Source organism: Protopterus annectens, chromosome 7.part0, assembly GCF_019279795.1.
Source record: "Protopterus annectens isolate FY-2018-M chromosome 7.part0, PAN1.0, whole genome shotgun sequence".
NCBI classification, from domain to species: Eukaryota; Metazoa; Chordata; order Ceratodontiformes; family Protopteridae; genus Protopterus; species Protopterus annectens.
Genome location: NC_056739.1, coordinates 75,315,626 through 75,342,508, shown reverse-complemented (window position 1 = coordinate 75,342,508; position 26,883 = coordinate 75,315,626). Strand labels below are relative to the sequence as shown.

Here is a 26,883-nt window from a genome sequence, read left to right as displayed (position 1 = left end):
TAATCGAATCTAGGTTACGTGGGTCATAATCAAGGTTTTATCCTACTGCAACACTGCGTTAGCAAAAGCGGACTACTTTTGATCAGATACAAAAGTTACATATGTGCCATAACAAAAGTCAATCTTTGGTAACTTTCCACCCAAACATCCCCTTCCCCAGGCTAGGAATGTGTAGGCTAGTTTGCTTGTTCTAAATATTCTTAAACCCAAGCAAGCTGATTGCAGTGTAAGCCGATTGATCTTTTTTTTTTTCCTCTTTCTTCTGGGTGTTTCTTTATTCACTCCAAAACCTGCTGTGCATCTGCTTACCACATAATTGGAGGGCTGCAAAAAGAGAAAGATGGTGGGATCAGGGGAGATGTCAGCCTGAAAGCTCTATGTATTCAAATGGTCCTAACACCTGCCTCATTAGTCTTGCAAGTTACTGAAGATGGATGCTCTTATTGTGTATTTATTACTGTGGTAAGCACATAACTTGTTTAGTCTGCCTTTACCTTTATGTGAGAAGAGCTGTTTGGCTTTGAGCTTTAGATATTGCGACACTGAATAATGTTGAATCAGCTGGCCGGACAAATCTTTGGCCTGGCTTGTGCTTGGCCATTCTTACAGCGTCCTAGGAAAGGACTTTGTGAGCAAAGCAATTTTTCATTGAGTTGAATTTCCAACCAGTAGTGTGCCCAGAGAGAGAGTGTGCTGCACAGGTTGGCACATTTAAGGAAACCTTCCTTGTTCAGGTCAGACTACCACAGAGTTTCACAGAGCTATATAAAGAGTACTACATATCTAAAGAGAACATCTGCTGCACAGTTACAGTAGTAATGACATATTACTCAGACCTTGTAAATTCTGCAAAATGATTAGGATTCTCTAGCCAGTGTTCATTGAGGCTGACAATATGAGAAACATTTTTTCAAAACCTCCCTTTTTCTTGTCTGTTAAACAGCCAGACAGTATTGAGAACTGTGTTGTAAGAAGACAGAAACCAGAAGAGACCAGAGTCTAAAGTGGCACAAAACCTTGTAGTCATCCAAAAAAAGAAAAAAGCATGTCAGATAATTTGTACTGCTACCAGCATAATAATGTCACAAAACTCTATGTACTGGGACTGGTTTACTATCAAAAATTCGAAAATAAAAAAAAGCATACCTAACTTCAAATTTTAACATCGGAAATGAACATTTCCGTATGCACCTAATGTCAAAAACAGCTGTTAATTGTCGAAAATGTCGCTCGCGACATTTTCGACAATTAACAGCACTCCCACCCTTCCCTTAACTCCCTACCTAACTAGCCTACACTCGCATCTGTGCTGCGCCCCCACACCCCCCCTAACTTAATATTCCAACTCCGAGATCGCACTACAGTGAGGAAAGGGATGTATTTCCCTAACCGCACTGTACCGCGATCCCCTTACATGAGTGAACGTTATAATTGTGAATGCACAGTCCATTCACAATAACGTTCGCTCACATAACCTGCCAAACTATGAAGTATTCGAACATATGTTGTTCAAATACTTCATAGCCGTGCAATTGCATGGCAGCATTTTGATAGTAAACCACTGGGACTTGTACCACAGGAGGACTAATGTCCAGCCTGATTTCCAAAGCTTTGCACATTTTCTCCCTGGGCAGACTAATAATATCTTCCCTGGGATGTTATCACATTCCCACTATAAAAATGGTGTCAGCCAAAGCCACCTTTTTCTTTTTTGTAGTATTAATTTTTATGATTGATGATAGCATTACCAACCCATCCTGGCTGTTTAGCTTATGCTTTCCTAAGCTGGCATGTGTCTGACCCACCGGAGACCACTTTTTTTTTTTAATTCTTTCTTGTATGTTGTTGTTGTTCTGCCCTTGTAGGTTATAGCCAGACTTTACTAAGGTGTATGCATTACGTCTGCCCCAGAAAAGGTTACAGAGTGTGTGTACGTGAGAGGTACATTCCCTCACAGAAATGTTCATACTTAGTGTGTCATCTGTTAGGGAATTTCTTACAATATTGCTAAATATAGCGTTTGTGCCATCTTTTATAAGAAAATCATAAGGTAAAGGAGAGTAGCTTACCAGTCTTGTTTCAACAGGAGGAATCAGCTGTGTGGTGCAGGGAGAGTGTTTGATCAAAAACTCTGAGTACTGATCAATCAAGAATAACGAAGCTTAAATAACTTTCATTGAACCTCTGTGGAAAGTTATTGTTTCAGTGGGGTAAACCCCTCTGCACCCCCATGTGGGAGCAACACCCTTGCACCTCCCAAACTTGAGGTCACAACAGTGGAGAAAAAAAATCCACTGTCTGCAGACTTTGTTTCACTCAGATTTCTTTTAATCGATTGTCACTCACAGGATTCAGTTATTTGACCCATTCATAGGTAGGTACTAGGCTGTTGGCCCTAGGGCCTGTATAAACCTAGCCAAAAAGGTACCCTGGCTTTCGCCACCCAAGATGATTATTTTCCTGTGCCCCTGTTGAGCAGAGCCACAGAAGTGATCCCCGGGGTGAATTTCCTATCTCCAATACAGTCAAGATTTTTCTTAGAGTGCTAATGTGGAGCTTTGTTTGATATAGATAGGTAGTTTGTCCAGAGTATGGGAAGTCTGTGGGACAAGAATCGATCCCTCCAGCATGTTCTGTTTATTGTGGTGACAAGGGTTAGGTCCCTAGAGCGTGTAGCTTGGAGTAATTGGGATCACTTTAAGTGGAGCATGTTCAACAGCTCTGGGTTTGACGTGGCTTTGTATGTTGGGCAAAGATTGCCTCTGAGTAGACTATGTGCGACGGAGTATAGCTGGAGTTTTTTGAGACTGTCTGTGTAGGGCATCTGTTTGAGGCCGGTAATCCTCTTTGTGAGGTATTTTTCTACCTTTCCAGTTGTTGTAGATGTCTTGTGAGGTACATACCAAAAGGGGCATTGTAATCTATAGTGGGTCTAATGCATGACTAGTAGAGGGGAACAATTACCTCTTTTTTTTCCTGGATGAGAAACCTTTTGTGATGAGGTGTACCACGTAGAAGGATTTCCTGACTACTGTGGCAGTGTGATTATCAAAGGAGAGACTACTGTCCACCTGTGTCCCAAAGTTTCTTATCACACTTTCGGTGTTAAGTAGACTACCGCTTGTGTGGTAGTTCATGGGTACAGAGTTTTTACCAAAAGGGATGACCATGCACCTTTTAGCATTGATCTTGAGGCCATGGCTTTGACACAAGGCATCTGTCTCAACGAGGCCCTTTTGTAGGATGTCCACATCATTAGGAGTGTCTATTATGACACCTAGTTTGCAGTCATCTGTGAACTTTGTTAGCCAATGACCTTCTATGTTAGCCTGTACTTCAGAGAAGTAGATACCAAACGGGATTGAACCCTGTTGTACTCCACTTGTCACTGGTCTGAAGTCGGATTTGGAGTCTGCTACTTTCACAGTGTAGTTCTGTCAGTGAGCCAGTTGGCAACCCATCTTGTGACATAGGGATTTATACCCATTTTAGTGAGTTTATCTATAATTCCAGAGTGGGGATTGTGTCAAAAGCCTTTGTGAGATCTTGATAGGCTGTGTTGAACCGCCTCACCCTCATCTACAGCTTTGGTGACCACTTCAAAGAAGTCTTATCAGGTTTAGGAGACATGATCTGCCTTTTACAAACGCGAACTGGGTGGGGTCCAGAGTTTGGAGATTAACAGAATCATTGTTTATAAGTTCCATAATGATACGTTCCATAGCCTTGCAGACCAGGCTCGTCAGGCTAATGGGGCGGTAGTTCCCGGGGTCCATGGTGGCTCCACCTTTGTGGAGTAGGTGACCATCGCTGTGCACCATTCACTGGGCACAAAGCCTGAGGTGAGGCTATGATTGAACATGGTACATAGGTGAGGTACCAGTTTGTTCTGTAGTTCGTGTAGAACGCAGCCTGGGATGTTGTCAAGTCCCATGGATGCTGTGTTCTTGGCTTGAGTGTGGTTCCTGGTGAATGTAGGTAAAGCCCTTACTGCTTCCCATATGAGCTGTGTTTGATTAGTGGCATGAGCACTGGATGGGCTGCAGGTGGAGGATGGGAATGAATGACCGATGTCATTCCCCTTCTTGGGAGTAGGGTATAGTCTAGGCTTGCTTGCAGTATGAGCCTAGCAAGCTCTGTGCTGCATAAACATGAGCTGCTTAGTTGTGAAGTTGCACATGTGTGGAAGCTGGCATGCATCTCCCAAGGGCGGCAATCACAGAGCTTACAAGGGAATGGGAGTTAGGGCACACTCCCAGCAGCATTATGACACTATACTAGTATCCTGCGTCTCCTCACTGGCCCTGGATGTGGTCAGGTTGAGTCTGAGGGAGGCTAAGGCAAGTCCAGTCGATCCAGTAAACAGAGGAGCTGGTGGCAGCTGATGACCAGCTGTGGGGAGGAAAACAAGAGTCTGGAGGCCTTTACCTGGCAGACCACCATGTCTGTAAACTTTCGGCACTCACCAGTATTAGCTGTCACACCTAAAAAAAGAAAAAAAAAATTGTTGAAGTGGCCTTGTGAGAAGGAAAGAATGAAGGCTAGGGACACCATCTTTGTTTCAGCAATAGGACCAAGCATGTACATCTACTAAAGCCCCTGGCAGTGCCCCTCAGGAGGACACCGTATTTTGGTTGCTTAGCATGAAGACTGTTTCTGCAGTTGAGTTGGATGACCTTTCCTAGACCCTTGACTCTGACCCCTATTTCATTGTCACCACAGGGGAGGGTGCTGCTCCCTTGTTGGTAGTGAGGAGGTCCATAATTTCAAGGTGGAGGTACGAGTCTGCTTGCATTTACTAACCTCCATAGTTATCACACCCTGTAATGAGGGGATCGACACATCATGCTGTGGACATCCTTCACACTAGGCCTCTTGTTGCTACATACTGCTGAGGTTGAGTTTGAGGATTGTTGTTGAGCATCCTTCATCATCTGAATGGGAAGAGGGAAACCTTTCTCCATCATGGAGTGAATCTCCTTTGCTTCCGAGAAGGAAGACGTGAAGTACAGATTCCAGATGTCTTCACCCTGGGTTATAACACTGACAATGAGGGCAACCTGTCCCTGGTGTCCCCCCAAAGGTTGTCTCTTTGAGACACCTTATTTGTGATGATGTACCACGTCAGATGCAGAGCTAAGGAGACCTGTTAACACACAGAAGAGATATGATATGTAGACCTCCAGACATGGACTTCCATAAGTCATTGCCAGTTCTAACACTTTTAGCAATTCACCAAGCTTTAGAAGTTCTAGAAAATATATCTCAGATTTGTTCGACAGCATCAAACAGCCCTCAAATCACCATAATGTTAGGTGAAATGAAAAGCTGATGGTATCCCATAGTGAATGAAGCAGTCGTCATCATCCAACCCAAACCACACACCGTGTAAAGAGCAGGACTAATGAATTTAAGGTGAACTGGATCACTTTACACTAGCCTCAGGACCTATAGTGCCCCTGACTGCTATCTGTCGGATGTCTTTGCAGAGCCAGTCTACCTCCAGAGAAATAACATGCCAGTACAGTCTTAAAAGTTTTATTCTGTGGATTACTGTTCTATTCAGAAGACTGTTTGGTAGTACAGAATTTTCTTCGTGTTACATAAGGTTAACATGAGGGGAGGGAATCAGTTTGCAAAGTGGCTAGGCGCAATGTGGTTGGTGGATTACTATTCACTGTCCAACGGGGAGGGTGGATTATTATTTTCAAATTGAATATCTTTAACTGGCCAGTTGGGTGGGCAGTTTCCTAGCCTTCTTGCTGTTCTTCGTCTCCCGTTAGAAACTTGCCCTAAAAGCAATCGCCTGCTTCTGCTAGTCTTAAAAAAATGCATTTAGTGCATTTTAATAATTAAAATACATTAAAAAAAAATAAAAAATGTTCTTTGGGGAAAAAGCTTCATCAAATCAAGTATCAAAATAAGAATAACTTTTTACAGTATAACATTGTCAAATATATAGCCTGCTTTTATGGGGCTTTCTTGCTTTCCTAAAAGGTATACCATCTTCAGTGAAAAAAGCACGTAGTGTTGGGAACCCCACTCTAGTAGAAAACAGGGTGGTTTTACCTTACTCTCCTTTTTCAAAGTCTTTTCTGTACAGTTCATTTGTACAAATGAGAAGGAATTTATTTGGGAAACCTACACCATCATTAAGTGAAGAAACTCAAATTCCTAGACTTTGTCAATACAAGTGCCCTGGAACAAGTCACACTACCCATTAGGTGGAATACCACCTTGGATCTTGCACCATCCTTTGCATATCTTCATCACTTCTTGAGTCTGACATAGCCTTCTCCTTCAAAATAAAACTGAAACCAGCAATCCCTTCCACCCAAGGTACCATTAGAAATTTCTCTTAAGACCATCTGCCTACTCTTAATTGATACATTGATAAGCTTCAAATTTCCACCAAACCCAGTTAACTCAACTTAATACACAGAAACTTGCACCACCGCACTGTACCAGCAGGTAATCTGTAGGAACAAGCACAGGGCAAACTCCAGAAACCAACATGGTGGAACTGTAATATCAACAAACTTTACTATAAAATGAATTTTGACCATAAGTAAGAAGAGTAATTCCCAGAATGATGGAACCCTTGTCACTGAAATAAAAATCAAGTCAAGTGCTCAGTAAACTCCACCAAAGCCATGTTTGAGGCTAAAATAGCTATGCAAGCCAAAGACTATCACAAGGCCTTCTTTAGTTATGTTCGTAATCGTAGAAGCGCAACACAGCTACCTGCTCAAAGAGCATACTACTACTACTGCAAGCAAATAGGGTTGACCGATCTGAAAGTGTAGTTGTACTACTGTCATCTCATACTGAATGCTACTAAGAACAACTCAGTCCTTTTGTACTCTAGACTTTACAAATCATCTTAATCCTCTACACTGAATTCAAAACATTAACAGTAACCTAAAACCTCATGTTTAGCAAAATGAAATTCTTGAGGCTGCTAGCTTTGAATTTTAATACTCTTAATTTATTACTGCTGTTAATTCCTTTTGGAATTCTAACTATTGCTTTTATGCTTAGTACAGCTTTTAAGCAATTCTGGGGCTTTTCTACCATGTTCTGTGTACTGGGAAACTGAAGTACTGTGGTAAGTTGAACACTGGCCCTCTTATTTCTCTTCTTTATCTGCTTCATTTTGAAGTTCTGATAGGACAATGACTGTAGACTACTATATACTGCAACTGTAGACTGGGAAACCTACACCATCACTAGTGCACAAGCACAAATATTCCTGGACTTTGTCGTTACAAATCCCCTTGAACAAGTAGTCCAAATACCCACTAGGGGAACATATGGATCTTATCTTTACTAATATGGCAGCATCTTGCACCATCCCTTGTGTATCTTCATCAGTTGTTAAGTCTGAAGCAGTCGCCTTCAAAATAAAATTGAAACCAGAGATCCCTTCCCTTCTACCCAAGGTACCTTTAGAAATTCCTGTAAGACAAATTACCTACTCCAAAATGATACATTGGCAAGCTTCAAATCTCCACCAAACCTAGTTAACTACACTGAATACACAGAAACGTACAGCACCACAGTATGCCATACCCTGTTGGAACAAATGAAAGGCAAACCCCAGAAACAAGCCCACATGGTGAAACTATAATATCAACAAGCTTTTTAATAAGGAAAAGAATTTTGACGAAAAGTTAGAAGAGGAATTCCCAGAATGTTAGAGCCCTTGTTACTGAAGTAAGCAACCTAGGAGCTTAATAAAATCCACCAAAGCCAACTTTGAGGCTAAAATAGCTACCCAAGCCAATGACAGTCACAATGCATTTTTTAATTACGTTCGTAACCTCAAAAGCACAATTCCACAATGAGCTGAGCTTATTGTGAACACTGTTACCTACACTGAGGCTAAAAATATAATGACCCTACTGGCTAATAAACTTGGCTCTAATTTTACTCCTATCTTTGTTCTGTCTGTCCCTCAAGATACCTGAAACTAGCATGCCTCCAGCTGTCATACAGGACCAAGACCTAAAAGTGCCATCAAAAGCTATAAATATTGCTTTGTTGGATCCTGACAGTGTCTATGAATACATCTTAAATAGGAAGAAGCATGATTTAGCCACCCCTGCCCCAATGACACTGTTCAACCTCAGCACCATTTTTTTTTTTTACCAAGCAGATAGGGAACAGCTACAGTCATTCCATAAGGGAGAACCTTCCATAGACCAAGGCAATTACAGACCCATAAGTCTGTTCATCTTCATATACAAAGTCATGGAAAGACCTCAAAACAATAGACCCGTGTCAATTTGGATTTGTCAAGGGCAGGTTATGCTTACTCAACCTAGTGGACTTTGTTGAAAAGGTCACCAAACCAGTGGATGAAGGTAAAACTGTACACACTACATACCTTAACCTGGCCAAAGCTTTTGACACAATCCTCCCACTCAGGCATAGTAGAAAAGCCAGGTAAACTGGGAAATCCCTATGTCACCAGTGGATTGCTATCTGGCTCAGAGATAAGGCACAGGAAATCAAAATAGGGAAAGTTAACACAGAGACCACTCACCATTGGAGTCCCCCAAGGTTCTGTGCTGGGACTTCTCCTGTTTAGCACCTGTATCTCTGATCAAGTTTGCAGATGTCTGCAAGCTAGGAGCAGTCAGTGGGTCCCCATATGACTTTGCCATCTTGCTGGAAGCTTTTAACCAAGTAAATAACTGTACAAAAATCTTGGACTGAAGCTAAATGCTAAAAATGCATTATTGTATCCTTTTGGGAATTCATCTACCTTGGGGAACTACCGCATTCACAATACACCCATAAGAGTTGATCCAGTTTGAGAATTTTGAACTTATGTGGACAGTTACCTCACTTTCGACTGAGGTGTCCGTAGTCATAAGAAAGTCCTCTTATATTATACAGCTTATAAACTAAGGGATTGTGTCTTGCTCTAGGGATGTCATTGTCCAATTTAACTCAGCCCTTATTAAGCCAGTCATTGAATATATTGCTCCCTTGGGGTTATATCTGTCCAGAAGCATGCAAAAAGTGGAACATCCACAGAGATAACTTACTAAAAGAACACAAGGCATAAACATGTCCTACATGAACCGACATAAAGCCCTCAAGTGACCAGTGTCTGGCATACAAGGCATCCTGCAGCCCAATACTAATGGGAGTTACGGTATGTTACTAAGTCATATGGCATCAGAAATAAGTGGTCTGGGGATCTAAACCTCTTTGCAACATCAACAGAATAGCTTGGAGTGACAGGTATATCCCACAGAGGATACCACTGTTCTGGGACATACTCCCCAGCCACATACAACAAAGCTCATTCCTGTCCATATTCAAGAGGTGCAGATTTGATCTAAGGATGGGAAACAGAAAACGTACCCCAGGGCTGTCTGCTGTTCAACTTATGGACAGAGGCAGCTCCTGAATGCTTTATCCTATGCATGGTTCCCCTCAAATTACCTATGGTATGATCGTGAGACAGCTAATGTCTAACTGAATAGGGTACTTTAATTCAAGTGCCAAAAAGGAAGTTTAATGATGCTTAAAATAGTCCACAAGGGCAGTTAGCCTCATACATACCTATCATAATGACTCTGCTTAAAAACATTAACAGTGGAAATAGTTGGCATAGTCCTGTAATGGGATGAAGGAGTAAACCTTGTAGGACTTTTGTGAAAGTGGAGTATCTGGAGAGAGTGAGTGGTCTTAGGGCTGATTGTAAAACTAATTTCAGTAGTACCATATGTAGTGTAATTTTCGTATCGTCAAGATGCTCAATTTAAAGCAGCTAGAATTTAAACCTAGGTTATTATAGGCATTTCATTTTGTCTGCCAGCCCATCTCCTCTTTTTTCAAGGATGGCATTTTATTGCCTTGTAGTGGTTTCAAGTCTGTTGTGTCCAAGATGTAGAAACTGCTTTGGTTAAGAAAGTCCATGTTTTGCCAGGGTGTTCCTTGTCACTCTTACATTTATGCCTGAAAGATGGTAGGCGTTTCTACTTTTCAGCTTATTGACTGCTTTGCCCACATAAGTACTGTTGCACTTGTTATAATGTGCCTTGTAGACTAGATTCAGTGTTCGTTTCTTTGTGTTGCTGCAGTACTTTTTGTGTGAAATTGGGTATGTAAAGTTGTCACTGCCATTTACTAAGTTACAGTACTTGCAGTCAAGTGGCCCACATTTGTAGGTACCTCATATGGTGTGAATAGACCCTTTCCTCTTCTAAGCAGCTTGTAATTCTCTTTGCCTTTTTAAACACAAAGTTTGATTCAGGTCCCAGTACTCTTTCTTGCTGCATATTGTTTGAAATGGGAGATGGATTACAGTGAGGAAGCTAGGATACTAACCACCCTTTTGACCAGTTAAAGGCATTCAGTTTGAAAGTAATCCATCCACTTAACTGGCCAATTAAAGGCAATTAATACTGCAAATGATCTACCCACCTCATTGGCTGGTGAAAAACATTCAAATGGAGAGTAGTAATCCACCAAGCACATTGCTCCTAGCCACTAGCATACTGACCCCCCTCCCAATTTTAATCTTATGTAACACTAAGAAAATTCTGAGCTACCAAATAGTTTTTGGACAGTAATGCTAATCCGAGTATTGATGTCTTTTATTTCCCCTGAGGAGGACTGGCTGTGCGAGGACATCCTGTAAATAACCGTCAAGAGCACCATAGGTCCTGAGGCTGCAACGTTATCGTGTTCATCATAATGCTCCTTCAGTGTATGCCTGGCTGCACTGAATTGTTTGTTTTTATTTATTTGTGTTTGAGACCGTGGGGCTGTATGCAGTGTGTGGTAATACTCTTATAGTCATCAGTCCATTTGAGTGTGATACCCCTGCCTTAGACAAGGCCTTTCTTGAGGTATCCCTGGTACTTGACTTTCAACTGTTTTCTCCCAAGAAATCAAATTGGTTTTACAGTGTCCAGACTGTCTTCAGATATCTCTACAAGAACCCTGCAGCAGTGCCATCAGTGGTGCCCCTAGATGGTTGCAGCAGTGCCATCAGTGGTGCCCCTAGATGGTACAAAAGGTTCTAAGCTGATTTCAGGTGTAGGTACACTTCCAGATGACAGAGTATAACTGGTATAACTTTGAACAGATATGGGAAGAAGTTAGACACAGCAGCAAGTCTGGTCCTCAGAGCCCTGAATTGTTAGACCCATATGGTAAGATAAGTACTATGTCAGATAGTTGGTCTGTGTTTGGTTGAGTTAAGATCTGTTGATCGCAGTCGTTTAGAGTTCAGTTCTACTTCATTACCTGTAAGGAAGTGGGAGAACAGAATTTGGCCCCTGTAGAACCTATGTTAAAGCAGATTCTGGTGAATCAGTGGGTTGTGAATCACCACAATGGATCTACATTCAGTAGGAAATTGACTTGGGTCAAGATCAACTAATGCTGATACATTGTGTTAGAAGTCAGAGCAAACTCTTGAAGTTGAAAGAAAAAGTCATGCTGTCTCTTCCCCTTTCAATGAATGCATGGATATTTTCTGTGTAACGTTAGTAATTTATTAATTCCAAACACCAGGGGTCTTTTTAGTCTGAAAGCTTAAGTAATAATCTTGTAAAAGGTATGTTGATCCAGGAAAATATCTCTTCTGTCTTTTGGTGCTTTCTGTCAGTGGAACAGCACATTTCTTCCTTTTTTCCTTCTAACAAAAAAATGATAGAATGGAGATCAGGATCACCTCCTCTGAGTGTTGCCTACCCCCTGGGGGCAGGAAAAAAAGTACTAAAAAGAGAGAACACTCCTTTTAGTATGGACAGGAGGCAAGGTTCCAGTGTCTTGCCTTCAGCTGGGTGTCTATCTCTAGGTCCTAGTCCTGAAAAGGACTTGTGGTCCAAGTCCTAAGAAGGACATTTGGTAAAGGTGTCCTTTTGGGGAGCCTTATGTAGGAGTCCAGTTAAGAAATGTTAAGTGGAGTTGAGCCCCTAGCTTAATTAGCCATGAAAAGGACTAGTATATTGAAATCCTTAGGACCCAGTCCTGATAAGGACTTTGGGGTGAGAGGTTTACCAAAATCTCAAGGATAGTAGTCGTGATAAGGACTCTTGTAGTCCTAAAAAGGATATTAGTCCTGATGAGGACTCTTGTAGTCCTGAAAATGACTTTTTGTGAGGGAGGGAGCCTCTGGGTACAGTAGTGAGTCTTGATTAGGACTCGTGTAAGGTTCAGACCAAGAAGGTTGGTGGTCAACAAATGGTTAATAGTTGGAATTAAAAGGAAGATACTGTGCAGGAGCACTGCTGAAAACAAGGGAGACACTGGAGCATAGATGAGTTCCAAAAAGTCCTTTTATTAATCAGTCCTGCACAGTACAGACAATATACCAGTCCTTTTCAGGGCTAATTAAGCTAGGGGCTCAGCTCCACTTCCAGTTCCTTAACTGGACTCCTACATAAGGCTCCCCAAAATGTGATGCTTTCCAGGTAACAAAAAGAAAGGCCAGCACCAGGGACAAAAGCAAATAATCAGTTTATTTCACCTTGGTTCAGACCGGTTTCGGCAACATGCCTTCTTCAGTGATGAAACATTCATTTCCCATAATCCTTATATAGCATACATGTCAGTCATTATGATATCACTTCCTTAACAAAATAATCAAACCAAAAATATGCATACAAGAATACAATATATATCTCATGACCTTGTATTGAATATAATATATCTACATGTTCCCCTTTCTTACTAGAATCTTTACCTTGAAAATTCATAATTTGTCATTCAGCCCTGGATGAAATAGCGCTCCCAATTTAATAATCCATTTTCTCTCTGTGTTTGTTAAAATGGAATGCCAACCCTGTTTTGATGACCTATTACCCTTGACCTGATCAATAATAATGAATTTAAAGTTACCTGTTGAGTGAATCTGACAGTGTCTATAAAGGGCATTTGTAAGTCTTTTGTGACTTATGTCACTAAGATGTTCTGAAATGCATTGTTTCAATTGTCTAGAGGCCTGCCCTACATAAAAGGCAGAACACTGACAAGTCACCAAATATACCATCCAATCTTGACTACAATTGCCAAAAAATGTAATATCAAACATTCGGCCAGTGTTCTTACTACTAAGAACTGTAGTCTTAAACATATACTTACAAAAACTGCAATGACCACACAGGTAAGATCCAATAAGTCTATCCCCTGTAATACACAGCTGTTGTTTATTCAGATAACCTGTTGATATCCTTTTGTAATGGCAAAGTAAGTTGTTAATGTTTTGCCCCTCCTAAAAGAAAATTTGCAACTGTTGGGCAAACATGAACCCAATTCCTCATTGACTTTTAGTATATTCCAATGTTTATTGATTACATCTTTTAGTAAATTAATGTTATCACCAAATGTCGTAACAAACCTTATGGATTCAGATCCTGCCCTTTTATCTTTTTATTTCAACAAATTTGATCTGTCACAGTTGGTAGCCCAAAAACTGTCCCGATGTACATCTGGTGTCCTATATCCCCTATTCAAAAATCTGGCCACAAGGTCTTGTTTGGCTAACTGGAAATCCTTGTCAGAAGAACAAATTCTTCTTACCCTTAAAAATTGTGATTTTGTTATGTTGTTGATAGTGTGCCTAGGATGAAGACTAGTTGCATAAAGTAAGTTATTGTACTTTGGGTACTTCCTATAAACTGAACTACAGAAGAGAATCATCAGGTTGGTGCAAAATCCTAACGTCCAAAAAGTGTATCTCTTTGTTTTGATATGCTACACTGAATTCAATCCCCCACCGATTCTCATTTAGATATTCCCAAAGCTCCATTAAATATTCAACACCCCCTCTCCAGATCATCCAACAATTCAAGAAATGCCTCCAAATATCTATTTCAGTAAGAAAAATGTTATGCATTTCATCATATATAATCTGATCTTCTATAAACCCCATAAAGAGATCTGCATATATGGGGGCAAACGAGGCCCCCATATTTGTCCCTTGTTGTTGCCAATAACATTCTCCCCTGAAATAGAAAACGTTCTTGGTCAAAACGTGTTCCGTCAAAACAATGAGGAGTGTGTTGAATCCAGGTGGGTATAGATTAATTTTATTCAACCAATAATCCAAAGCTTGTAACCCCACCCAATGGGGGATACTAGTATAAAGAGATTTGACATCCAGTGTGCACATGAGCCAGTTGGATTCCAACTGTGATTCAGAAATAATTTGTAAAAACTCTGTAGTATCCTTCAACCTCGCCCTGATATAAGGTAATAATGGTTGTAAATATTGAGTCGGGAAGACTGAAATGGGTTCAGTTAAGGACCCCCTCCCTGAAACAATAGGCCTTAAAGGAGGCTGTTTTAAATTTTTATGAATTTTGGGCAACAGGTAAAGGTATTGGGCAGGATCGTTAACCATAAGATGTTGTTTACCTGTATACTGATAATACATTCCTCCACCGCCTGTTCCAAAAATAGATCAATTTCCTCTTTAATCCTACTCATCATACAAGGATGTCGACAGACCCCATCCCAAAATTTAGACAGTTGTCCCTTTCCTTCATTCCAGTAGTAACTGGCATCCATAATGACGACAGCCCCACCCTTACCTGCTGGGAGGACAGTAATATCATTATTATTGTTTAAACCTTTGAGAGCCTGTTGCTCTCCCTTAGAAAGATTGTCTGAAACCTTGAAATGTACTAAAATTGAAATGTAAATCCTTAAGAATAGCCTCTTAAAAAATGGCTACATGTCGATTCATAAGAGGCATGAATGTGGATTTGTGAAAACGAAATTCAATAGATTTTCCAACATTTTCTCCTGTCCCAAAAAACAATTTTAAATTAAGTCTTCTGCCAAACGCAATAACATCCGAAGCAAAGACATTTTCTTCAACAAAAAAGCTGGGTACAAATCCCAGTTCTTTATTGAGTAATCTTTGTTCATCCTCAGATAATACATAGCTAGAAATGTTATGCATGTTATAAAATTGTGTTTCTACTTTATCATTGATTGTAATAAGTTTTCTTAAGTCTTTGCACCTTGGTGTTTGCGCCTCCCTTGGATTCGTACTTTTTTAGGGTCTGGAGAATCATTAGCATAGACCCCCTCTGTATTGGTCAAAGATGACTCCTCCCCTGAGGTACTAAGGCCCTGAGTAGATTTTTTTCGAGAGAACGTGGTCTTTTCTTTCTTGTATTAGATTTACTAAATGTATTGCTATTATTAAATCTAACCCCTCTCTGGAATTCAAAGGGCCTGCCCCTCTCATAGTCATCAATATCTCACTGAAATTTATGTAACTTTTTTTTCTTTAAGAATATTTTCAAAACTAGACAAGTCCATGGACAGTTTTCCCAAGCCTTCAACAAAAGTTGGGCTCCCCTCATATTTTCTCATGCCCTCACATATTTCAGTAACATCCTTTATATTTTGTTCAATAATTCTTTGATAATATGATGTGAGGACTTCAACAAATGCCATATAGGCCTTTTGTTGTGCCTTATTCCATTCTTCCATGAGCAAATCATCTGGTTTCCACACAAAGGGCTGGGTCCTTACCCTCAAACCTCATGGTGTGATACATTTATATTTATATGCCATATGCCTTGAGCAGTTTCAAGTTCCATATATTAAGAAATTTCATCTCCTTGCTCAACTGCTGGAAAGCTAGGTTGCAACCGTCAACTGGATCCCCTAATTTATCCTGAATCTTAATATCATCTGTGTTCGCACAGAGTCCTTGTAATATATTTGTGGAGATCCATGACCATAAGCCACCAACTTATTTTAGCTTGAAGCTGTCATGCCTGATAGAAGTACAAAGCAGAAAATTGAGGAGAGTCCCACACTAATTAGTTCAAAAGCTAAGGAAAGGTCCAGTAAGGCAATAATAATAAGAATGTAACCAAGGTCCAGTAAGGCACTAATAATAAGAATGTAACCACTACAGATGACTAATGAGCAAACCAAGCCCCAAAAGCCCAAAAAGGGAGCCACAATACTGTCTAGGGGTACGAATTAACTCTCAACCAAACAAACCAACAATATTATATAGGGAGATTAATTAGGACCTAAGAATTTGCTTTATTAATTAACCAAGTATTATTGTAATGGTTTAGCCTGATAGATCCATGAGTCCAATAAGTCTATATTATGACCCATTAATAAAACAAAACATCCAATATAACCATTGAAAAATCTTTTTACTAAGAATAGCAATCCAATGATCCTTTAAATTTGTCCCCTTCTTATAAAAAATTGTTTTGATATTTCTTCTGATCTTATAACTGAAGCCTGTATATAAAACGGTCAACAATGATCCTATAAAAAGTTATATGTTGGTTTTACAAAGCAATGTAGGACATATGAATGATAGATCTATTACTTATCTGCTGGAAAAAGTGTTGGCATATCGAAATATATTATTACTGCCTTTGAAAGAAGCATTAGTATCACTACTTCACAACATACCCTTCTAATGGAGACATTGATATTAATCAGCATTGCACAAAATAAAGCCATAAAGACATTTCTTCAAAACATTCCCCTATTTGTACAATTCAGAAAATGTATGTTTTGTTCTTTTTTTTTTTTCTCTTTTAAACTTTCCTCCTAGGGAAGTATCACACAAAAATTATATGTGCTAACTTTTCATAAAGAAGAAAATTCCTAGCATATGTCATGAAACAAAAAGATATAACCTAAGTATAGCCATTTTATGATCTAGTATAATCAGCATATTCTGCTGTTCATTCATGTCAAAACACAAGGCTAATCTATATACACACACACATATATATATATATATATACTTATATATATATATAACACAGTTTAAATACTAGTGACTAGTTCAAACTGACCAATAAAAGTTAATAGTCATTGTATATATTAATTAAAATCATTTACGTCACATACTGAACCAGGACCAAATACAAAACCATTCTTATAAAATTAATTGAAAAAACACTGAATTACATGAGCATATATATAAAAAGGGTGGTGATGACTATTTAGTAAACAAACAGTATAATCATCAAATAAAACACTATGACATTTAAAAAAAAAAAAAATTGATTTACAGCAAAATAGTTTAAATGATGGCACCATCTACTGGTATAAACTGATATTACAGAACTAAACAACTGAACCTGATAAAATCTAAGAGTATGTTTAAATATAATAAAAAATCTCTATATAAAATATGCATGTATAATAATTTTATAATTTAGCTGACCTAAGTTTCAGAACTGGTTTGAGAGAAATCATGTCATTAATGCCAGGATATTTATATTTTACCAGTACCATACCATCTGTCAGCTGTCTTCTCTCTATTCTAGTTTTCCCACATACCCTCTAGGGTCTGTGAAAAACAAACAACAAAAAAAACAAAAATGTAGCTTCATTACAAATTTGTGTATGTTTGAAAAGTGAATTATGATTTTCCTTTCACTTTTCCCGATAAAGCGTCACATTTTTGTACAGATAATATATAAATAATATTGGTATTATTAAGCAGTTAACAATTCAATCAATTGTTTCATTCCTTGCCTCCAAACCTTCTGATTCTCTGATTTTCCTGTTTTTTGTACAACGTACAACACACACATTTGATTTTTTCCTTTTTCTTTTCTTTTCTTTTTCTTCTCTTTGTTTGTTGGTTTGTTGTCTTTTCCTTTTTACAGTTTAATTTTACTCCTTTTAAATATATTTAAATTTAATGAATTTTACCAAAAAACTTAAAAGTTTTTTAAAAAAAAATTTTTTTTTTTTTTTTCTTTTTCTTTTTATACCAGATTGACCGTCATAATTGAGTGGAAGTTCTGAAATAAAAATTCAAAATTCCTGGTGTTAGTAACCCTAACCCTGTTGTCTATAGTTTTCCTGTATAGATTTACCAAAATTGGGGCAAAATCTATCTTTTCAAAAACTATGACATATCTCGTCAACATTTTCTCAGGGTATATCTATCCAAGGAACATAACATCTAGATTCAGACTACTGTTCTTAAAAATAAAATTGGTGTCAGTCATCAGAGGTCATTCTGCAAATCCTGACCATCTGTCCTTTCTTTTTCTTTTGATATAATACTAGTGTAGTGTAGGTGTAGTAGTGTATTTATTTTTTTTTTTGTTTTTTTTATGTAACAAATTCCTTCTCCAGTCTGACAATATTGACATCCAAGTAGTTGACTTTTCGGTATACAAAAAAACTCTTAGTAAATTTGAGAAATTGGTAGTCTCATTTATATAATCACAAAAAGAAAAAGACAATCTACAATGTCCATTTGTGTCCATTTAAACTGGGGTTAAACTTAACTTTCTTTCTGTAATAAAATATGTTTGTAGCAAATGTGTGGGGGATAATGTTGTGCTCCCATAGCCTGACCCCTGACTTGTCTGTAATATCAAAAATAAAAAAAATAAAAGTTATTTTAAAAACACACTTAAGTAAGTACAAGTATGGTTCTAAAGTGTCTAGCTTATCTTTACATGCAAGTAACATCATCTTCAAACACAATAATATTACTGTGGAGGAATAGTAAACAAATCAACAACCACATCCAAAGTACCAAAACCTTTGTTTCACTATGTATAGAGTTGTTATTTTCAAGCTTTTTAATTTAATCTACAATAAATGTATTTATTGCGAGAATGCTGCTGTTGAACCTTCAGAGGAGACAATAACTCTAAAGATGGGTCTTTAGATTTCTAGACCCTTCAAGTAATTAATCATTTAATAAATTTTAATTTTTCAAATAATAATATTAATTTCATTTTGATTTGTATTTATGTAATCTATCTGTATCATGTGTCATTATCTGTATCATTCAGTTATTCAATATATCAAACATTTTCCCCTATATGGTCCATTCCACCTCCATATAACATCCCTGTTGTTACTAAGATTCTCAAACATCTTCTTTTTCTTTGTCTTCTTGTCATTCAGAATTGCTTGTAGTGTGTGTGTGCTTACTAAAGACTTACTTTTGACATTCACCAACTTTTCCACAAAATTTGGGGATGGGATGGAGGGATTGGATGTGGGGCACAATGTTGCTTGTGCTTGAAATTATCTCTCTTTTCTTCTTTCTTCTAATAAATAAATAATACTCTATAACTGAAAATGTCCAAATGTCTTTTGAAAATTGTGGTAACCGACGAGAAAAGAAAAAAAAATCAAAGAATGTTTTTGGTAAGTGTAATTTTAGAATAATTGAATATATTAAAGTCCTTAAGTCCATTTACACTCATCTTTTAACAATATATCTTCTTGCTTCCAGTTTTCCTGTCCCGATACAGGGTTCTTTATGCATTAATCTTTCAGTCCTACGTATATAAAAAAAATCATGTCTCTGTCAATGTCATCTCGTGTAATGTGTTTCATGTCTAAAATTTTTTGTCTCAGAGTGTTGTAATAATCAAAAAAAATTTCTTACCCCATTTAGGTTTAGTAGGGTAGTGAGTGTTTTGTTTTCATTTATATGTCTCTATCTTGTTGTATTTCCTATTCTATACTCTGTACTTCAGTTAATTTTAATTCAATATCAACAAACAATTGTTGTTGTTTTTTTTTGTTATTATAGTAATAATAAATCATTGACACAAGCCTTATTAATTCTCTCTCAATAATGGCATACATTTTTTCCATATCACACTCATTGTTAGATCAAAACACAATCACAAAGGCTTTTTTAATAAAGATCTTATAAAAAAAGTCGGTGTACATACATTATTTGGGTGCTTACTGACCTTAAACCTTTGGGCACAATTTGTTGTATTAGAGACAGTGCTTTCAAATAGCATCATTTCTTCTATTTTTTTGTATTTATTAAGATAGTAATGCAAGTCGTCTAACATTTGCGAATAACTGCCATTAGGCTTATTAGTCTTTTTGTCAATGAAATTAAATTTCACATTGAAAACGTCAGGATATATATCCTTGTTCCACACAGTTATTTCAAACACAGTATTCAGGCCCATAATCCAATATACTGAGCCTCAAATAAATCGGTCCTGTATTGTACTATTCAACATAAATTCGTATCCCATTTCTCAAGGACAGTGTCCCTTTTAGATGTTTCTGTATAAGTGACTCATACCCTAAAGAGTACCACATGTTCCGTTATTAACTCGTATAGAAAAATAATAAAGCTGGTATAAATTATACAAACACAAAATATATTCAGTTGGTACAAATATCTTTATGTATAAGCCACCAATTTTCACCAAGAAAAAAATCCAATATTTTTTCTATATAGTTCCATACAAAACTAGTCTATATTATTTTTATTCATGTATGTCCAAACCAAAGACAATTTCGTAAGATAGGTGTTCAAATAAATGAAACATACTAGAAAGTAGTCACCATAGCTTCAAAAGGACAGGAGATCATTCATGGCGCCCAACGACGACGTTCCATAGTAAAATAATAGACACAAAATTTGTTCCAATAAACACTGCACCGTCAAAATTAAAGTGGAAAGCATAAATCCATATTAGACACGCCCAGTTACTTAAATTCAAAAATTTTAGGTTCATCTTGGTTAGAGCAAAATCATTTCCTGGTCACGATTATCCACGTTTGCACAACCCCAAGAATCCTGTATCACTATCGCTCCGAAGGTCAGGGACACGCAGTCAATTCTTCCACATGTTACATATACACAGGGTTTCAACGATATAGAAAACAAAAAGTTCAATAAACCAATATAACGGGCTTAACGATATAAGCATCCAACAATAGGCTCAGTGAATATATTTGACAAGACACCGACCCTCCAGTCTACGCTCAATATAGTAAATTCACCAGAAAAGAGAAACAGATGTCGAACAATCCAAAACCATACTCTGTGAACCTAAACGTACCTGCTTTCCAGGTAACTCATAAGTCCCTGTGAAGGCTGGCAGGAGGTAAGACTGCTGCCTGTATGGCTGCTGAAAATGCATTGAAAATACTCATTGAAAAAGAAACGTTAGCAAAAAAAAATGGCAACATTAACAGAGAGAAGAGAATGCTGAAAATGTATTGAAAATACTCATTGAAAAAGAAACGTTGGCAAAAAAAAATGGCAACATTAACGGAGAAGAGAATGCTATCTGACTCGTACAAACCCATATTTTCATTTTATGCAGATCACAAAGAAAGTGGTGTCTCATAAGCCTACGTATGATAGCATGAGGAAAAGCCTGAAAGCTGTGAAGGAGCACTGCCTTGAAAATGGTGTCAAGAGCCTGTCCATGCCCAGGTAAGAGATGCTTAGAAACTTCATGCACAGTGATAGCAGAACTGTTTCAATTTTGCTCTTGATTACTCCAGTAATTTACAGTGAGGTACATTAAGTTAGGTGTACTTCTTGAAAAATATCATTAAATAAAAACGTGAGACATGAAAGGTGTGGAACCACAAGACGTGGGATGATGCTTCTGCATTGAAACATCCAGATTAATTTGTTAAGATATATTAGGTAAATAAAAGGAAAACATGTTCAGCATTAGCTCACTGTTGCAGTAGACTAAGCTACAGGGGTTATATCCTGCCAAGGATATGAGCAACCAACCAGCTTTCAAAGCTTAAGAGCTCCTTCCACTCATGCTTAACTGACAGCAGCTTGGACAGAGCAGCATACACTAGGTAGTTAGAGCACCAGAAGCTTCAGAGCTTTCCTGCTGCTGACGTGCTTTTCTGTTGGCTTCATGACACTGATGGTCAGATAGTGATCCATCAAGGTTGTACTGTTAAGTTCCCTGCTGGGTAAAACCTTCCACTTTTTCATTGTATGATGCAAAAGTGCTTTTTGTGAAATTAGTTTTTTTTAAACTAGTAAATGTATTTTATTATTGCAACCACAGTACAGAATTGCTTTATCGATGATTTGGTATTCATCTGTAGAGGCGGAAATAATTTGGCACTTGAATTTATAGAATATTTAAATAATAATAATCATAAAGTTAAATTTGATGGGATTCAGATTGGTACGGAAATTAATTTTTTTGATATTTCCTTGAAAAGGACAAATAGGTAAAAAGATATATACTGTTCTATATAGGAAGTTTAATCAGTAGGATGTTACATGCTACAAGTTGTCGTCCAGAACATACTTTAAAATCTATACCTTATGGTGAAATGCTAAGAATAAAGAGGTTGTGTAGTGATGTTGAAGAGGCAAGAGAAGAAGCCAAATGCATGATGTTTAATTTTATAGAGAGATGTTTAATTTATATGAAGTAAAACAAAGTTATGTAAAATTATATAAAGAAAATAAGGAAATATCTAATAATAAAAAAACTATTATGAACAATGAATTGAAAAAAATAATAAAAAAAGAGAAAGAAGGTTTAGATATATTTTTTGTTACTAAGTATACTGTTTTTTCCAATAAGTTGAATGAGATAGTGAAAAGTTATTGGAAACAGATTAGAAAAGAGGTGCCTCCTTGTTAGATATGGAACTTTGTGTTTCATATCAAAGGGGACGCAGTCTAAAAGATTTTCTAGTACGAGGAAGATATAGAAGACCAGTACAAAGGTTAGGAGACGCTTATTAAGAAGGGGACTTTTCCCTGCGGAAAATGTTCAGTCTGTCAGTATACAATAAATGAGGCAGAAAAAATAGGAGATAAGAGTTTTAATACCTTGGGTGTTTATTCTTGCTCGAGTAGAGGTGTAATTTATTTGATTAAGTGTTCATGTGGAAAAAAATTATATAGGGGAGACCAAAAGAAGTTTTGCAGAGAGAATAAAAGAACATATGAGGGATGTGAGAAATAAAAAAAATGTTGAGTCCAGTAGCAGAACATTTTCATTTGACACATGGGGGGGGCATAAAGGATATGAAGGTTACAGTTTTAGAACAAATAAAACATCAGTATGGTAATGATGATTTGTTGAAATATGTTCTGAGGAAAAAGGAAGCCATTCTTATGAAATATTAAACTTTACAGCCCAAAAGGCTTAACAAGGAGTGTAATTGGCAAGGTTTTATATATTGATTGTTTTATTGGCAGCTTTGAGCTGTTTTATTAAATTGTATAATTGATTTATTGAAATGTTAAATGTCTTGGATATATAGGTTCATAGGTTCGTACTAGGCTATCTGCCCTAGGGCATTTATAAGCCTAGCCAGAGTGTGTGTGGCTTTCACCACCCCTTAGGATGAGAATACTATGCCCTTTTAGGGTTTAGTTTACTGTGCCTCTGTCTAGTAGTGACACAGAGATGACCCCCCGGGGTAAACCTACGATCTCCCATCCACTCGTCGAGATTTCTCTTGAATAGAGTCAGTGAGGGGCTCTGCCTAACATGGACTGGGATTCTGTTCCAGAGTGTAGGGAGCCTCTGGGTTATGAATCTGTCCCTCCAGCATGTCCTATTTATTTCTGTGTTGAGGTTTAAGTCTCTTGTTCTCGTGGCTCTGATGGATTTGGATTTTGTGAGGTGGAGCATGTCCATTAATTCTGGATTCGACATGGCCTTGTACGTCAGGCACAGATCACCTCTGAGTAGGCGGTATGCAACTGAATAGAGCTGGAGTTTTTTCAGTCGGGCAGCATATGACATATGTTTAAGACCCTTTATCCTCTTGGTGAGGAACTTTTGGGGTCTTTCCAACTGCTGCAGGTGTTGGGTGAGATGCATCCCAAATGGGGCATTGTACTCAATCATTGGCCTGATAAGAGAAGAGTACAGGGGCACAATGACCTCTCTTGATTTAGATGTGAAACCCTTCATGATAAGGTGGGCAATATAGAAGGTCTTCCTAACCACTTTGGCAATGTGAGTGTCAAATGAGAGGTTACTGTCAACCTGGGTCCCTAGGTCCCTGATTACCTCTTCCGTACTTAATGGATTACCACCTATGTGGTAATTTGTCGGTACCTTGTTTTTCCCAAAGGGTATGACTATACATTTTTTGGTGTTCAGCTTAAGGCCATGGCTCTGGCACCAATTATTCATTTCTATGAGGCCTCTCTGAAGGATGTTTGTGTCTGCTGGAGTATCAATTATGGCGCCCAGTTTGCAGTCATCTGCGAACTTTGTCAGCCACAATCCTCCTATGTTTGCCTGTACCTCGGAAAAATAAATGCTGAACAAGAGGGGTCCCAGGACTGAGCCCTGTGGGACACCGCTTGTGACTGGCTTAGAGTCTGTCATAGCTCCAGCAACTCTGACCCTGTGGGTTCTGTCCTTGAGCCAGTTTGCAACCCATCTTGTGACATATGGGTTTACATTTAAGCTGGTGAGTTTGTCTATGATGCCCGAGTGGGGTATTGTGTCAAAGGCTTTTGCAAGGTCAAGGTAGGCTGTGTGAACTGCCTTACCCTCATCAATGGCCTTAGTGACTGTTTCAAAGTTCTAAAGGCAGGATCTGCCCTTGACAAAGCCAAATTGGGTAGGATCCACTGTCTGTAGGTCCCCAATGTCTTTGTTTGAGTTCCATAATGATCCTTTCCATAGCTTTGCAGACCAGGCTCGTCAAGCTTATGGGGGGGTAATTTCCAGGGTCCATAGAAGCACCGCCCTTGTGAAGTGGGACCACTGTTGCCGTACGCCACTCTTTGGGTACGTATCCTGTAGTAAGGCTAAGATTAAACAGCAGCCTTATGTGTGGGTTTAGTTCCTCTTGGAGTTCATGTAGCACACAGCCCGGGACACCATCCGGTCCCATTGATGCTGTGTTTTTAGCTTTAGAGAGGGCGGCTCTCACATGGGCATCTGAGATGTTAGGGAGGCTACACTCTGCTGGGATAGTTATTTCTCCTTTTGGGGGGGGAGGGGGAGGAGAAATTTGCACTGAACCAGTCTGCCAGAATGTTGGCAATGTCAGTGGGTTCAGTGTATTTTGTGTCATTTTGGACCAACTCTGAGCATATCTGGGAGTTTCCACCCAGGTTTCTAACATAGCTAAAGAAGGCCTTGTGATTGTCTTTTGTGTCTTTTGCGATTTTTCACTCAAAGTTGGCCTTGGATGATTTTGAGTGATCGTAGTTTTTTGCTAGTACTGATAGAGATGCCTTCCCTTTTAGGGATTTTGCTCTGTCATGTAGTAGCTTCCTCCTGTTGTAAAGTTTGTTTATGGCTGGGGTCCACCAGACCGGACGCCTGCCTTTGGGGGAATGGGTCTTGGTTTTATTTGGGATTGCATGATCCATGCATTCTTGAAGGTGCCCATAGAAGGCATTTGCAAAGGATTCAGCAGTGTGGGTTGTGGTTTCCACTGGCCCAGGGGCCTTGAAGGATACCACTTCAGTCTTAAGAAGTGTGAAGTTTGCTTTTGAGAAGTTCTTCACAGTGGTCTTTTGTGCAGGGGGTGGGGGCGGGATGTGGATTTCCAGTGAGATTAATTTATGGTCTGATCTTACCAAAGAGGGATATACTTCCGGTGTGGAGCATTTTGTCCCCATGTTTGTGATGATCAGGTCTAGTATATTGTCTCCTCTTGTGGGAATGGTGACTAGTTGTTCCATTGCATTTGAGTTTATGAATTCTAGGAACCTTTGGGCTAGGGTGTTGGGGCTTTGAGTAGTGTTTCCCAGTCTATGTTTGGGTAGTTGAAGTCTCCCAAAATGATGGTATTTGGAGAGACATTCATACTCTCCAGTTTCTTCAGGAAGGCTGTGTGGGGTTCCTGAGTTTGAGAGGGTGGTCTGTAGCATGCTACAAACTGTAAGGCAGTTTTGCCTATGGTTAGTTGCACCTGGATAGTCTCCGATGCTTTGTGCATTGCCACTAACCTGGAGGTTTGGGTATCTTTGATGAAAATGGATACTCCCCCTCCTTTTGTGGTTCGGTCCAAGTTTTGTGGCCGGAAAGCATGATATGAGGTAAAACCTGATAGTGCTGGGGTGCTCTCAGGAGCCTTGAACCAGGTTTCAGTCACTGCACAGACATCGATGTTCTCCATGCTGAGGAGGGCTTTGAGGGCGTGCATCTTAGACTTCTGGCATTGAGCAGCATTACCCTTAGTTTTTTTCCACTTGTGTTTTCTAGGGCGGTAGGTTTGTCATTTGAGCCTTGCCTAAAAAAGGCACTATGGGGGAGGCAAGAGCCTTGGCCAATGTCCAGAAGCCCAGGGGTGACAGGTGCAAGCCATCCCTTGTGAAGCAGCGTGGCTTGTCAAGCATGTCATCCCAAGCAGACAGACATTGGATCCCCTTAGAATGACACCAGTAATTAAGCCAATTGTTAAAACTGATCATTTTGTCTTTGTACTGTGGCATCATTCTTGGCGAGGGTAAGATGCTGCTCAGGGTCAGGGTCATACCGGCCTGGGCTACATAATCAGAGAGCTCCTCTATGTCTCATCATGTAGTCCAGGGAGGTACGTCTCAGGTCGTTCACACCGGCATGTACAATGACTGAGTCTTCTCTCACCTCTCTGTACTAGTCTCTTCATTCTGTACTTCCTAGCCCTAAACTCTCATCTACTCCCTATATTTCCCACTCTGTCCTGCTTCCTAACAAATACTCTGTAACCTTCCCCTCTCTGGCTTAATTCATTATTCAACAAATGCTAGTTGATTCCTTCTCACACTCCTCTGCTGATGTTAAATCAAACCCACTATTTCTATTGATTAAGAGAGCTCTTCCCATACTGAAAAGCCTTTCTCTGATTGTTCTTTCTTCTCCTACCCCTCTTCCAGTACTACCTCCCTCCAGACTCGCCCGCCCCACTCCCCTACCGGCCCCCCTCCTCCCACTTCTCCCTAGGGCTCTCAAAACATCACTTCTAGCTCCACACCTACCCGATTCTCACCCACTCAATCCTATTACATCCCACTCACAACACCACACCCCCATCAAGCACCACAAACCTCCTAGCAATCCAGCCTCACTCCCATCACTCTCACCACACCCCACGGCATCTCCACCTCTAATACTCCCACCACATCTATACAACACTTAGCACCCATAGCATTTAATT

The 26,883-nt window shown here is 39.1% G+C and overlaps 1 protein-coding gene across 2 annotated transcripts in view; it reads left to right on the top strand.

Annotated features, from left to right (window-relative positions):
• Positions 1–26,883, top strand: part of OARD1 (O-acyl-ADP-ribose deacylase 1) — a 360,480-nt gene that overhangs the window by 206,644 nt on the left and 126,953 nt on the right. For both annotated transcript variants that reach the window (XM_044076493.1, XM_044076494.1), the window contains one exon: positions 21,096–21,208. In XM_044076493.1, coding sequence (XP_043932428.1) covers positions 21,096–21,208 — 113 coding nt within the window. The remainder of the gene's footprint in view (positions 1–21,095; positions 21,209–26,883) is intronic.